Here is a 16,534-nt window from a genome sequence, read left to right as displayed (position 1 = left end):
ATACTAGTGTTTTATATTATTTTACAATCAATGTCCACCAATGACAGATTATTTAGCCAATATTGATGAGGGTGGTCAAATAAACGATCCTCCATTATCATCTCAAACAGATTCTCTTTGAAGTGCAATTTGCTTATTTAATTTGTACAAAGTACATGAGCCTACAAATGGCGAATTGATTGACAGGCACACTATTAACATGATTGATTACAGAACATATTGCTTGTATACACTTCTACCGATAATCGTTTGTTAGCGCATTGCTGATTGGCCATAGAAAGACATTTATCACGCGTTGTTTGACGGGACTTGACAGATGGGTAATCCCACATGTTATGAATGACAAGAACTTTGTGTGATGTATGGAGCAACCGAAGGGCGGTGTAAACCCTTTATCTAATGAGTCAGTCCTAAGGTGTTGAGAAGGATCTTGCTTGATGGGCGGTTATGTCAGCTTAGCTCGTCCATGTTAATGACAGAAACGTCATACTTGTCCACAAGACCATGGCTAGTCTCTGAAACAGTTGTGTTTTTTTATATCTAAAAAGTGAAATAATTTTTCTGGATTTATGATATATTGTATTTATTTATAATTTCTGTTATAACAACAGTTTGTTGACTTTATAATTTGACAATGTTGACTTCCTCCGTATCATCACAATTCATCCATCCGGATTATTTACAACCTCTTCCAACAACGGTAAGTTTTTTAATTAGATTTTTTATTCAGATATTTTTTTCTTATTTTTCCATTCGTAATGTTTACATACGTCACGTTAAAGATTAAACCTCTATCGGATTACTACTATAACACAGGAAGCCCTTTAAGTATAAAACCGACTAACTCACAACAATTCATTGATTGTTTTGTTAAGAAACGAATGACTTTATGTAAATTTTATACATCACATAACTGAAAAAGTAAACATTTCACTTTTGATTTTCAGTTGGATGCCAAGAAAAGTCCTCTTGCTCTTCTTGCACAGACATGTAGCAGTATTGGGAAAGACACGGCAACATCTTCAAAACCTATTATTCCGCCGCTAAAGAAGGAAACAAATACCGAAAAACATTCTGAAAAAGTGAATATGGATAAATCAAAACATAATGAGATCAAAGAAAAAGACATTGATAGTTCGGAGAAACCTGGGTTTCGTACGGTGTCTCATAAGGATATGCCTCCACTTATTCCTACTTCAAAACCAAAAGAAGAAAAACCGACCTCTCCTCTATCATTAAAAACTTTACCAAGATCAAAAGAACTTACTTCAACAGCGTCGAGTACTCTTTCCTCTCACGCAGATCACCATTTTTCAAGATCTAACGTATCAAGGAGTCCTGGTCAACACCACTCTCCTCATAACGAGGACGAAAAACGTCAAGTTTCATCCGCCTCACCTAGATACGAATCTCGTACCAGTCGTGAACCAGATGAACATAAACCTTCTAGTTACCCAAGTTATTCTGCTTATCCTTCAATATCAAATTCATTTTTATCATATTCACATGCTTCTGGATTAACTCATGATAGTGTGTCTGGACTGCCAGGATTTCCACTTCCACTTCCGGCACATAGTAGCATGTTTGGATCATCTTCTGCAGCTGCAGCGGCACTTGCAGCTCAATCTGCTGCGTACGCAGCACAATCTTCTGCCCTAAAGTCAGCAGCAATGGCATCAAGTTTATCTCCTTTTGTATCTTATGCAAGAGTGCGTACTCCATCAGGTGCCACAACTCTAGTTCCGGTGTGCAGGGACCCTTATTGTAATCACTGTCAGCTGACTGTCCAGAACTCTCACTTATCCGCTACATGTACAGCGGTAGGATGTGCCCAGTGTGCGCATGAAAAGTCACTCCATAATCTTAGCTTAGGACTTCAAGGATCTTCGTTTAATCCATATTCTTCATCAAGCTTATTAGCAGGACAATCAAACTTAAGTGGATATCCTTTGTCATCATTGTACCTACCGGGTCATCTAACGTCACCTGCTCATTCAGGACTACCTTTAGTTTGTAATTGGGTGTCGTCTGGTAATGAACATTGTGGAAAGCGTTTCAGTTCTTCAGAAGAACTCCTACAACATTTACGAACTCATACGACATCTTCCGATCACATGTCGTTAGCAGCAGCTTATGAACGTTATGGCCTTCCTCCTCCAGGTCTCCATTCTTTATCTGGATTACACGGACATTCTTTACAATCCGGCTCACTTAGTCCAAACTCTTTGAGAAGAAGTTATCCTACTAGTTTAAGTCCACTTAGTTCTTTGATGGGATCGGGTAGATACCACCCATACAAATCGCTCATGAATCCATCAGCGGCATTGCCTAGCAATCAGCCTCTTCCACAAGTAGGGCCATATTTGTCTCCGTACTCCTTATATGGACAGAGGATAGGTGCAGCTGCTGTGCCATAAAACAGACTTTAAGTCAAAAATATAAATATAGTGCTGTTCTTTTTTTCAATGTGATAATTTTATTACGACTTGTAGTGGTGATATTTATATGTATAAACTGTCTATTCCGATCAAACTGTTGACAATTTAAGGATTTTATTATGAAATGTTAAAGAAATTTTAGATATGTATCAAATCAGATTAGAGAAATCTTAGATGTGTATAAAAACAGATCAGATAACTTATTTGAAAAAAATCATATTTCAATTTCGTTTGCTGCGTTACTGTCTTTTCCATGACACAAGATGAATATTTAATGGATCAGATTGACATATTTTTTTACAATTTACAACACATCACCTCTTTTGTGTATTGGGAGGCTAAACAGAATACACATCCGATGAGTAATGTAATTTATATTGTTGAATTAAACTATCAATCAAGTTCGTCAGTCCTTTTTATACTACTTATTGATGTAGACAGAAGCGACTGATTATGACAGTGATATATAAGATGCCATAAATAAATAAAATATTAAATCATATGAGAAGTTTTGATATGAATTATAAATTGCAAAATAAAAAAAATGAAGGTATAATTGATGTCATTTATGATGGAGCATATTTATTGTTTACTTGATGATATTTATGACCAAAAACAACATGCAGAGGAGGATTTAATTAAACGGTCATGATGTATACAGACAAAATATTCGCTTTTACTATTACACACCTTCATCGTAGTTAACCTACAATTTTCAATTCAAATATAAATTTCACGTTTGAAACATGTAAATAAATGGTGGATTTACATATTTTTACGTGGTTTATATTTTTTAGAACTTCTTTTATTCTTCGGCAGCACAATTTTTCACTGCAAAGAATCAAAATTTGTTTACAATTTTCCTTGTGTAAATCTATAAAAATTAAGATGTCTCATAGATGTACAGCAATAAGCTCAATTATGCAGTGATAAAATAAAATGCATAAAATAAATAACATATTAGATAAAATTGAAAAGTTATGAATTATTATGATTTAAGTATTTTTCTAAAAGTAACGAACTATTATGAATTTAGAATTTTTCTGATTTTACTATAAATTGGTATATGTGGTGAGTTTATTGAAAGCGAACATATGTCTGGTATACACATCAAAAAAGATATCAGAGGTGAAGGAAGTTTTTACCGAGATACATGTACTTCCTCAATTTATCACTTCTGGCATTACCCATAAATCTTACAGCGTTCACGTGACAACCAAAACGATATGGACAGTATCTTGTCGAATTTTTATTTGTACACTCTCTGACCCAAACAAAAAAATATACAGTACTTAATATACAGAATAAAAATAATAAAGCCTACATTTTTACTGACACTTCATTAGACAGTACATAATTGATAACACTTTGAAATATAAATATAAATATAGAACAGCACATGGATACACATCATGGAATATTCAGATTATTCAGTTAGAAAAATAGTATAGCAACACTAGTCAACAGTAGAGAGTGTAAAACAATATAAAATCTTCATGTTCATGATATAACAAGATAATATACGTTAGACCATATCACATTAGGAATGTAAACTTATTTTTTCAGCAATATGTTTACTCTCAAATTTGTTTACATGGCTTCAAACTTCAAAAGAATTACAATCAGATGAAAAAATACGCAAAATTCAAAGAGAAGAGTTTTGCAATTTTGCGAAAAAAGTAGAAAAAAAACGAAAATTTGAAATTGAAGGTTATTCGTGCAATCGAATGGTTTAGATCTACCAGGGATATATACAATTTTCAACATTTGAAAGTACAGAAAGAACATCTTTGAAATGTGCAAACATTAGATGTTTAGTTAAACATATTTAATTTTGCTAACTTAAAGTAAAATGGATTAGACACAGGTAAATCATACTTGTGAAGTCTTCTCCATAATACAATATAAAATATAACTACAATGAGCATGCATGTAAAGCAAACAGTTTGTGGGATATGATACGAGCTATTAGAAAAAAAAAGGAATATTGAAAATTCATCTTTGTATCATTCTGTTGACTTTGGTGTCGATGAGATGACTGAACCAGATTTACTAATTTTAAATAAAATACTAGACTTGGGGCATACATATATTACTTGTAAAAAGTAAATAACAGAAATAATGAACTCAGAGGAAAATCCAATCGGAAAGTCCATAATCACATGGCAAAATAAAATGACAAAACACATCAAAAACGAATGGACAAGAACTGTCATATTCCTGATTTGGTGCAGGCATTTTTAAATGTAGAAAATGGTTTGGATTAAACCTGGTTTTAAAGCGCTTTAACCTCTCACTTTGATGACAGTCTTATCAAGTTCCGTTATATTTATAATGATGCGTAAACTAAACAGACATAATAAATAAAATAGACAAAATATGGGTACAGCAGGCATCATCGTGTAACAATTTTAAAAGGAACAATTTAACAGAACACAACTAACATCTATCTATCAAAAACGTTCATTGATTCGCGTGTCTGACGTCAGAAAATTTAATATGTCACATAAATAAAGGCAACAGTAGTATACCGCTGTTCAAAACTCGTAAATCTATAGACAAAAAACAAAATCGGGGTAACAAACTAAAACTGAGGGAAACGCATTAAATATAAGAGGAAAACAACGACACAACATTAAAATGCAACACACACAGCAATGGACTAAGCATTAGACATAATCCGATGAGAATAACATAAATTTGTCGTTCAATGTATATACAAACAATTTAAAAATTTCACATGGGCAATGTTAGCATACATGGTTAAAAAATCAAAGTATGTAAGAATTAATTTCAAATATAGACCGAGATTTAAAATAGTCCAATAGTTATATAGAATTTATAAGAATCCACAAATAGTTCATTCCACTACGCGATTGAATAGTTTTGACGTTTGTGGTTCAACGTATTTTCAAATTCATAAAAGAACTATATCATAATGACTTATAATAGAACAATATCATATTGACGGGATCTTTTAAAGTACAGTGTCACGTTATAAGAACCAAATAAACACAAAAAATCGCATATACAAAACACACCAGCAAAAAATGAAAGCTTAATAAACACATTGACGGGATGTTTAAGTACCGAGCCACGTTAAACGGATATCAATCGAACAGTAAAAGTAGTAGTAATAATAGAACAAAGACAAATGATAGAACAATATAACACGTTGTTAAGATGATAAACAACATCAGTACGCAGAATCTGTACATCAAGACCATCATGTATTATTTGTGAAGTTTCTTTCGATATTTTAAGAAGCATTTCAAAGGTTATGAAAACTATTTATTTACATAAACTAATGCCATAGTAATATTCAGAGTAAAACAAAATATTAAGAAGACATGCCTCTGCGATGCACTTACAATGAAAATAATATTCAGAAAGACAAATACTGAATACATTTACTTACGAGACTATGTACAATTATAACGGCATGGTCTCATTATATATTTCCTTATTTTGAACATAATTTGTCCATGTTTTTAAATGATAATACTAACATAATGGATTTAATTTATTAATAAAAACAACAGCAGTATACCGATGTTCAAAAGTCATAAATCGTTGAGAAAAACAAATCCGGGTTACAAACTAGAACTGAGGGAAACACATCAATATATATAAGAGGAAAACAACGAAACAACAGAAACACTAAAGTGCAACAACAAACCAAACGCGATGCAAAACACACAGAAACGAATTAACTGATAACAACTGCTATTTCCCTATTATTTAAGAAAAAATGGGGGTTTGAACCTGGTTTTGTGGCTAGCCAAACCTCCCGCTTTTAAGGCAACGTTAAATATAACACTTAAATGATAATATTACATGACAGGACTACAAAACAAATAAATGGAAGAACATACAGGAAAGAGAAATACACAAATAAACATTACGAAATGATAATAGTTATTTTATTGGTGACCCAAAATTCTAAAAAGTTGTTCCAAATACGGCTATGGTTATCTGCCTAAGATAAGAAAATCCTTAGTAATTAGAATAATTCATAATTTTCCATACAGTAAATTTAATGAAAAAAATGGCCATATAATTGATAATCATATAACTACAGAATAAATTGGATATATTTAAAATTAAGGAATTGTGCACGTAAGACTGTGTGGCTTATATATATTAATTGAGCGAGTTAACAGCTATCTATAGAGATGCATGCCTAGTTCAAAAATAGCAAAACCAATGGGAAATCCCAAATCATTTTGAACAAAGCCATTAGTAGTTTATGCATAGCGATGCCAATAAGATGCTTACCCTCATTTGACAAACGGACAGTCCATCATTCACAAAATCTGACAGCATCTCGTAGAGAGTAAAATATATGGTTAATTTTGGAAAACTACGAAAACAATTTAATTTGTACACACTTTTTGATGAATTTCAATCAAATGAATATTTATATTTAATTTTAAATTGAATAAGGAACGTCATAATATCATAAGTGTCAACATGTCGGCTGCTGAAGTCTCGCAAATATATGTTTCATGGGTTGTAGAGTAGGTATGGCATGCCGACTTCGATTTGTCTTGGGTCTATACTAAAGCAATCCATTTTATTGCTTATGGAGAAGACAGGAACCTATGAATGGACAAATCAATATAGATGCCCCATCACGCGTATCATCTGCTAACGAAGGCTATATAGTCTATTTTTCAGTATACTTCAAAATAAGATAAATAATGAAAATATATACTAGTACCATTCTACACTTCCACATGAGTCGAATTAACAAAGACTGAATGACAAGTTTACTGATAAATTGTACAAAATTCTATACAAATTGTAATTTCTACAAAATAACAATTTGAACTCAACATATATTACTATCTATAAGGATAAATGAGGAGAGAACATAGATAAAAAAAAAAGGTGATACAAGATCCAACTTAATTTTCTGCAAAAGTCAGACTTGTATACCTTGCAAAGATTATATGTACCAAATAAACAACCAGAAATAAAGATTACAGTAGTATACCGCTGTTCAATAGTCATAAATTGATAAAGTGAAAACAAATCCCGGTCTCGAACCAAAACCGAGGGTAACACGTCAGCTATAAGACTAAAAATATACAACAGAAACACCGAACTGCTATAGAAACAAACGCCAACATAGACTACTAGTATTTCATAACAACTGTAAAATGTGATATTATAATATCTGTTATTTACAAATAGAGAACAAACTGGATAAAATATCAATGAGTAAATTTCTTATTATCCCAACGAGTGTGCTACTTTATCATTTTTCGGTCGTTTCTATGAGTGTCTACGTGTCATCATAGGTGTTTGTCACCATCAGCTGTTACCACAAAACGTGCAGAGAACACTTTTGTAAAGAAACATTAACAGAGGTATTGCTTTTATCACCTTGGCCCCTATAAACAAATAAAGGCAACAGTAGTATACCGCTGTTCGAAATGCATAAATCGATTGAGAAAAAACGAATCCGGGTAACAAACTAAAACTGAGGGAATAACATCAAATATAAGAGGAGAACAACGACATAACAGAACCATTAAAAAACACACACACAGAAACGATGAAAAAAAAGTCAAAAATGTGTGTTGAACCTGGTTTTGTTGCTAGCCAATCCTCCCGCTTTTATGGCAATGTTAAATATAACATTAAAATGACAACATTACATGACAGGAATAAGAAACACACAAGTAATAGCTATCAAAAGGTTTATAATTTAATACACCAACCGCGCGTTTGTCTACACAATACTCATCAGTGACGCCCAGATAAAAAAGTTCGAAAGCTAAAACAAGTACAAAACAGAAGAGCACTGAAGACCAAAACATATAAATAAACCTCAGAAGTGTGCTTTTGGTTGTCCTTTCCATTCAGAAGACAGTTATGACCTTTCGACTTTAAATCACAACACTTCCACACAATCTTATCAAAGGGAAATTTTCTTATTTGATTAAATCTTATCGTTTATCATTAAAAGCCTATCTTCTGTAATTAAAAAAATATGCTATATATTTCTGTCTTGAACTGTTATAGGTTTTTTTGGTATTCATATGAACACAAGTTACGACCCTTTAAAAGCAGACTGAAAACATTAGTGTAATGAATCACAGTTTATGACCAACTCAGTAAAATTTGTCTGTTAAAATTCTCTATGATTAAAAAACATTAAAAAAAAGTTTTGTCTGATGCTTGGTCCGTTTCTGTGTGTGTTACATTTTAGTGTTGTGTCGTTGTTCTCCTCTTATATTTAATGCGTTTCCCTCGGTTTTAGTTTGTTACCCCGATTTTGTTTTTTGTCCATGGATTTATGAGTTTTGAACAGCGGTATACTACTGTTGCCTTTATTTATATACCCTTATCTTTATTATATAATTGGCTTTGATAAATCCAAAGTCTTTTTTATACTGCCGAAATTTACCCAAAGAAACTGAATTTGAGTTAAATTTATACACACCAACAATTGTCCTCATTTAAAAGGTTTGAATATTTCAGGTTTAGACGGAAAACTCTATACTAAAAGTTCAAACAAAATTAGGTTTAATGCAAAATTGTCTTCGGAAAATGACTGTACCAATTAAGGAACATGACAGTTGTTTTTCACTCATTCGTTGATAACTTTTCTTCTTTTTTTCAGTTTGAATTGACTTCCCACTTTTCGAATTTAAGCTTGGATTTCGGGTCTTTTATACTGTTTTACGTTCATTATTGTAATTTTTTCTTTCTAACGGCGATGGTCCTTTGGCTCATTCTTACCTTACCGGTTGTAAATTTACAAACTGATTACTTAATCTATGTCTGCAGGGATATTTTAGATTTCAATGAACGTAAATGGTAAATTATAAAGACATGCAGGTATTTTTAAAGTAAATTATTTCGAATATACACAATTTTGGTTTGCAGATTTTGATGAATATGAAACAACCTTATTAAAAATGGGATATCGCATCTAATATTTACTGATATTTTACAAATATATCCCTTTTATATATCGATCAGTTGGATGAGAAAATGCTTTAAGATAAACGCAATACAAATCAGTACCATATATATCACTCAAGTCAGGAATGATGGTATAAAAGATGGCAATACAGGTACAAGCATATATAAAAATTAAATGCTCGCATGAAAGTAACCGCAAGCGCAAGTTACTTAACTTGCTGACATGAAATAGTTGGATTTTTTGTCAAGAATACTATTCCTCGTTACAGCGGCCATATTAGGAAATTTTTGACACCACTTCCGGTCAGTTGAAAAAAAACACTTCCGCTTGGTACGTTAAACCGACTAAAGGACATTGCCAATGAAACGAAACGAGATCACAAAAAGCCATTAATGACTTCTGTTCAAATTTGACTGGTTTGTTGAAGAAAACGGTTTAATGTATTTTACCAGTACGCCCTAATTTGTTAATGTATGGTGTCTATAAAATAAAAGTTTATCACAAAACCAATAATTAACGTACAAAAACATATGGGACATACCTTTGAATAAAAGTTGACCATTAATTATGCTCTGGTTATTAATTCTTTACAGACATTTTTATTTGATTTCCAATGAATAAAAGTGCTTTGTTATACACATATTTCCTAGCGTAGATGAAACCAACGCATGTATTCAAATCGTTTAATTCATAAAGATAACAAAAACATATAAATTGTAAAAAGCTAATACATCATAATGATGGACGACAGGGATGATTAAATTGCGTTACTTGTCGCCATCTTTTATCGACAATGATTAAGTTTCTCGTCCTTTATTTCATTTTACATATGAAAGATCGATGTGAAACACACCGCGATGGGCATAAACAAATTAACAATGTCAATTTAGCTCGTCTTTAATATCACTTTGGACTGGGGTCACGTGACTCGACGCTTTTATTTTTCACACTAATGTGCCTATATACGTTTTTTACATGCACAGTAAAAATTGATTTATGAGATTTAAGATATGTATCGGAAACCATTAAACCCCATCATTGTAAATTACAACTATTACTTCTTTGAAGCTTTAATCTACATGGTAATTGGAATATGATTTAGTAAAACATACATTATTTTTTTTAATATATCAACTACAATAACTGTCAGAATAGAAATTTAATAGTTTTTTATGTGATTGATCAAAGACGATGTCTTTTCATCCGGGTACAGTACGATGCTATCGGCCATAACTGGTGTTATACGACAGGCTGATATCAAACGTCACGTGATTCGGTCATTAGATAAATTAGTTATAACGTGACCATTCAGCTAAACATCTGAATATGATCTGCCGAGACAACATGTTTGTCTGACAATTATGAAAATCAATGCTATAAAATTCAAAAAGAAACCATCAACTAATGAGATTTGGATCAAGCATCGAATCAAAATGAAAGAGGTTTCCTTAACAATCATGGAGATATATTGAAACCAAATAACAACCTCCAAGGGTGGCAGAACGACATTCTTATATCCATTTTACTCTGCCCCCAAACCAATCACACTCTACTCATAAATCATACCAGTTTAAAAGTTTTTATGTTTAAGCAGTGCATCGAGCAAAGTACCTACAACGAAAGTACGCTTTAACGATACCACACATGGGATTGACCTTATCCATATTATACTGCATTACGGTAGAGAAAAAAAGGACGTTTTTTGGATTGTGTCTGTATTTTTGTTGGAATTCGGGATTTCTTCAGAACGGTACTTGGGAATTAATAATTCTTTCTAGGGGATCCAGAAAATTATGCTTAATTTTCCCGTGAATTCGGGTTGACAACCCTCCTTCAAACAGTCACGATTGTATAGATATTCTTGAAATGTGTTCAACATATTTGATCATATTTGCTTTAAGTTTGAAAACTCTTGCTTGTAAAATGACGCAAAACTGTAAAATCTACAAAAAAAAACATTTTTTTGTTATCTTATCATATATATAAAGAGCTGATCAAAATATATATGTTGCTTCAAGATGTATAATTTAAAGACGTAAAATTTGGTAAAACATCTCTTGTATAAGGCTTTAATTCATATTTAATTTTGGCAAACACTTTAAGTTAATTGACACTTTCGTTGAAATGTGTTAATTTCAACATGTTTCTAAAGCTATTAATGACATCACATCTAACATTTCTGTACTGAAGTATCCATATTATATCATACTTTTGACTTATCAACTTAACGAACATGATTTTGAAAGGATTCAAGAAGTAATTTTCTTGGTAATTTTAGTTCTCCTCTTATATTTGATGTGTTTCCCTCGGTTTTAGTTTGAAACCCGGATTTGTTTATTTCTCAATCGATTTATGAATTTCGAACAGCGGTATACTACTGTTGCCTTTACTTAGTGGTAGCAAAATTGCTCTTACATACCTCATGAAACTGTATATTTTGAAAAGAGCCATGCAGCTTCAGATTGGCCTATAAAATTACTTATCAAAGATACACGGCTTAATTTGAATAAGCAACAATATTTTCAAATTAATCGGATAGTGTTAGCCGTATTTTGCCAAACTTTTCGAAAATTTGGTCTTCAATGCTTTTCAACTTCGTATTTCAAACTGTTCCGATTCGAGTCACTGATGAGTATACTGTAAACGAAACTGATGTACCCAATTAATCCTATTATTTCTTAGATTTTTTTTTAAATGTATACAAACTCGTTATTCCATTAAGAATAAGTACTTATATAGATAAACAAAAACTACGATGATCGAATAAACCCGAAACGATGGGAGAACGGGTGCGTCAACATGGTTAATTTGTTGAATGATGTGTCATTATCACCTGCATTGCGAATCTTACCTAACAGTTGGCTAGGCAAATAGGGAACGATCAGTAAATGAACAGATTAGACGACTTAGCTGATATCTAAAGTTATTAGACCGTAAAACATGTTATTTTGGATTGGAGACACACACACATCGTATCGGTCATCAATTTGGGATGCCGTATAACCATAAAAATGGTAATGTTGATTTCCCTTCAGGCAAGATCGACCTTAGATATATTTGAATATTATTTTTGTTGTATGGGTCATCAAATATTTAAGTATTCATATATATCATTTGCTTTCGACTTTCTAGGATTGGGCGTTCCTGATGAAGACAAATTCATATTAGCGCTTTAGACGCACTACATATTTTGCAGTCGGCTTTCCTTAATGATATACACCTCTTTTAAAATCTCTTTGTGAGGAGCATATTCCATACACAGAAGTCCATGCAGTGCATGTGAACGTGCACAAGCATAACGTATTAATTGAGACATTTTAAACGCTTTACGATAGATTGTAACTTCTGGAAAATTGTAGGTTGATAATTGGTAATCTGAAATCGTCACATTTGAAAAAAAAATATGTTGCCTGTCTCTATCAATATCAAGAAACAAATTCAAATACGAAGCAGGTCTTCCAGTCTCGGTAATATCCTGAATGTCAAATTAGCTGGGAAACACTAGATGCAAGTAGTTACTGTATTTTTGTGTTATATTTAACAAGATTTGTATATGCATAATTCTTATCCATTTGTCAATACTTATAATGGTCCTACAATGGAATAAAGATAATTTCGTATAGGTCTCAAAGTCTCCGTTTGAGTATACTTTCGAGTTCGGTACTTTTGTTATTTTACTTTTTATCCAACCCTATAACCAATAAATCAATATTAATTGTATGAACACTAGCCCTGTCATCACTCATGTTCAGTATGAAAAAAATATGACTCGTTACAGTTACAAAGGGGAGAAACAGTATTTATTTCACCTGCAAGGTTAGTTCTGTTAAGTTCTTCAAATAAAATACAGACTATCAAAGATATATAGATTCCTTCACTGCAACAAGTGTATTACGATATTTCTCCACTCGAGACAATTACATGTTATTATTTAAAGCGCGAGGCTTGCCGAGCTCTTTAAATAACTAAAATATAACTGTCGAGAGTGGGGAAATATCGTAGTACACGAGTTATAGTGTTGGAATCTGTTTCTCTACTGATTTTTATCCTTCTTTTTTAAAGATTTTTAGAAACTTGTGTTCTTAATATGCGACGTCATCAGGCATTGTCGCCTTTTTTCATAACGTCACAATATGAAAATTCAGGAGAAAACATAACATTTAAACCTCATAATCAAATTTCGACTAATCATTTGCCGAGAACAGATATTTCACTAGTGAGGAGAAATATTTTTCTCACACCGGTCAGGAAATGTGAAAATAGCACAAAAATTAGAGAAACACGTATTTAATTTTCGGTTGCAATATGATAATATTTTATTTCTGAACATTTAAGCAAAATGCCTATACATATCTTGCACTTTAATATTCATCGATTTACTTTTGGCAGAATAATAATATGTTTGGAATGTCATCCCTTTAATAGTTATAATTTAAGATAAATTCTCACTATGAATTCGTATTAACGAACTAAACGGTTGGGTTTGTTTAACTGCAATATTTATGAAATCATATACAATTTGTATTATGATTCATCATCAACTGCTTTCAATACTTAAATTCAAATGATACTTTCAGTTTTATAGAAACATATATTTAATGTATACTTGAATGGCTTACTATATATTACTCAATTTCATTGCTATACAGCTCTGCACTTTCATGTGTCTACATGCTGTCGATAGTTCTTACCTCTATTTAAGTAATTGCATACGATCATATTTTTCTATGACTGGGCATGACGTCGTTATACGAAATTCATTGAATGTTTGATCTGTACTGATTAATCTTAGACTGAGATACATGATCTTTTTATACTTGTTTTTGGCTTTGAAATAGCTGTCAGTACTCTCGAATCTTTACTGTATGTCTTTATGTTTTTTTTATCTGGTTTGTGCCTAGTGTTGATCTGTTCTATGCGAATGACATACAGGTGACAGGTTTAGCTAGCTATATATCAGGTTTTATCAAGCATGTTCTACGTAAGGAAAATGTAAAATCCAAAAATATTTAACTCTGAGGAAAATTCAAAAAGGAAAGTTTTAAATCAAATTGCAAAATCAAAAGCTTAAACACATCTAACGAATGGATACCAACTGTAATATTCCTGATTTTGTACCGGCATTTCCTGGTTTTAAAGCTTGCTAAACCTCTCACCTGTATGACAGTCGGAATGCATGTACCCATTCTGGAATATGAGGGTTTCCATTTTTTTTTTTGTGTTTCACCGTTTGATTTTGAAATTTGATAAGGGACTTTCCATTTAAGATTTTCCTGAACATCTTGTATGTGCTTGTTCCAAGTCAGGAGCCTGTAGTTCGATTATTGTCGTGTGCTACTACATATATCATATTTGTATTTCACAATTTTGTACATACGTCATATACAGTTGATTTTTTCGTTTAAATTGTTTTTGCATTTTTCATTATGGTACTTTTTTGGCTTGCTGTGCTGCGTGTCTTTTTCTCATTATTGAAGGTCGTACAATTGCTTTTTTTAACTACGTTATTTGGTCTCTGATCGAGAGTTTTCTCTTCGGCAATTAAACCATATCTTTATTTCATCATACTCTTCAGAAATTTACTACTATTGCATTGTTGTCTTTTGTATTTCTAATTCGTCTAATGCTTTTCCGTAGGCAATGACTTTAACCATGCCATCTCTCTTTATAAATACGGCAACTTCACTGCGCAAGTGCGACAGGAAAACAGAATGGAAAGAAAATGTATTAAAAACAAGATTAACATGGCTCCATTATCTCATTTATTTCTTTACACGAAGTTAATGATTCTGTGTTGTTTGTTTACCGATCTCACAATCGGTAATTTCTGAACCAAAGCCGAGAACAAGTTAACAAAACTCGAATAAAATATGCTAATCGATTATACATTATGGATTCGTAATAGAATTGTAAACAAAGCGCACAGAGGACTTACTTTACTAAATATGCATTGGTTTAAAAGTTTTGCTTAAAAACAAAACACTTAAATGTCATGCGACCAAAACACTCTCTGGATTAACCTATATTACAAACGCTCGTCCGGTTGTTATCCTCTCATAGTAAATGTTTATCCCTTGGATTTGTTTTCTCTCAATCAACTTTTGGACAGCAATGAACTACAGTTTTTTTTATCTGTACCAATTCAGGAATATAAAAAAGGTTGTCATCCATTCGTTTGATTTTTTTCAGCTTTTGACATTTGATTCGAGACTATCCGTATTAAATTTTCCTTGGAGTTCGGTGTTTTTGTTATTTTGCTCCTTAGTATTTTACTATTTATCAAATATAAACGGACTCTTCAAGAAAGGTTTGTTATAGTTGCTATAAATCATGTCAGTACATTGCATGATATTTAAACATTATAATTACCTATGACGTAAACAAAGTTTTGGACTTTAAGGATGACATCTTCAAGAAGCAATGTCGAACATCAGTAAGACGTATAATCTATCACTGCCACTCAATTTTCCTATTTGGTATGGTGAGTGATACACATACAGTGGAAAAGTGACTTCGTTATACCTCTTTTAAGATTGATCATTTCGAGGCATATTCTTTATCCGATTGTAACTAAAAGACATGCCATACATTAGTTTTACTAATCGTGGTACAACTTGGCAAAGTAAAGTAAGAAAAGACGGACGACAATCACCAATTGCATAAAAGAGGTCCTGGGACAGATTTCAGTGGATGATGTAACTGTCACCTATATGAAGTTATAAAGTAACATGTCACAGGAAGTTATTATAAAATGTATCATTAGTTTATTGTATAATGAAAAATTACCTTAACTTCACTCAAATCACAGCAACTACCTTAGTTTGTTTCATGCACTGCGTCTTCTGACGTCACACAGCAAGTCACCAGATCACCAATCATTTATTCTCCATCATCAATGACATATTCCGTCATCTGTGAAACATACATTTTCATCATCACCGGTAGTATCTGTCAGTTGTAATTTTCATCGAGTTATCTGAGGCAAATGAAGAAAAATGTTCATTTAGAAATGAAATGATAGAAAAGAGCAGTTTGATCTGCTTCATCTGACAATTTTAAAGTGATTAATTATATCATCGAAAGAAGTTTCCTTCCGCAATTTTCAGGAAGCTTAAATTGCTGAAATATTGTTTTTCCTTAAATGAGCCTTCATGCT

General features: G+C 32.3%; 1 protein-coding gene across 1 annotated transcript; it reads left to right on the top strand.

The window, feature by feature from the left end:
- Window positions 1-314: 314 nt before the first annotated feature.
- On the top strand, window positions 315-2,940 carry LOC143045775 (zinc finger protein 703-B-like). Its single transcript, XM_076218517.1, has 2 exons — window positions 315-700; window positions 948-2,940. The coding sequence occupies exons 1-2, from the start codon at window positions 635-637 to the stop codon at window positions 2,415-2,417; spliced, it is 1,536 nt and encodes a 511-aa protein (XP_076074632.1). The 5' UTR covers window positions 315-634; the 3' UTR covers window positions 2,418-2,940.
- The last annotated feature ends 13,594 nt before the right edge of the window (window positions 2,941-16,534 follow it).

Source organism: Mytilus galloprovincialis, chromosome 9 (genome assembly GCF_965363235.1).
Source record: "Mytilus galloprovincialis chromosome 9, xbMytGall1.hap1.1, whole genome shotgun sequence".
NCBI lineage: Eukaryota > Metazoa > Mollusca > Bivalvia > Mytilida > Mytilidae > Mytilus > Mytilus galloprovincialis.
The sequence above is the reverse complement of the archived record's forward strand: the minus strand, read 5'-3'. Positions and strand labels throughout refer to the sequence as shown.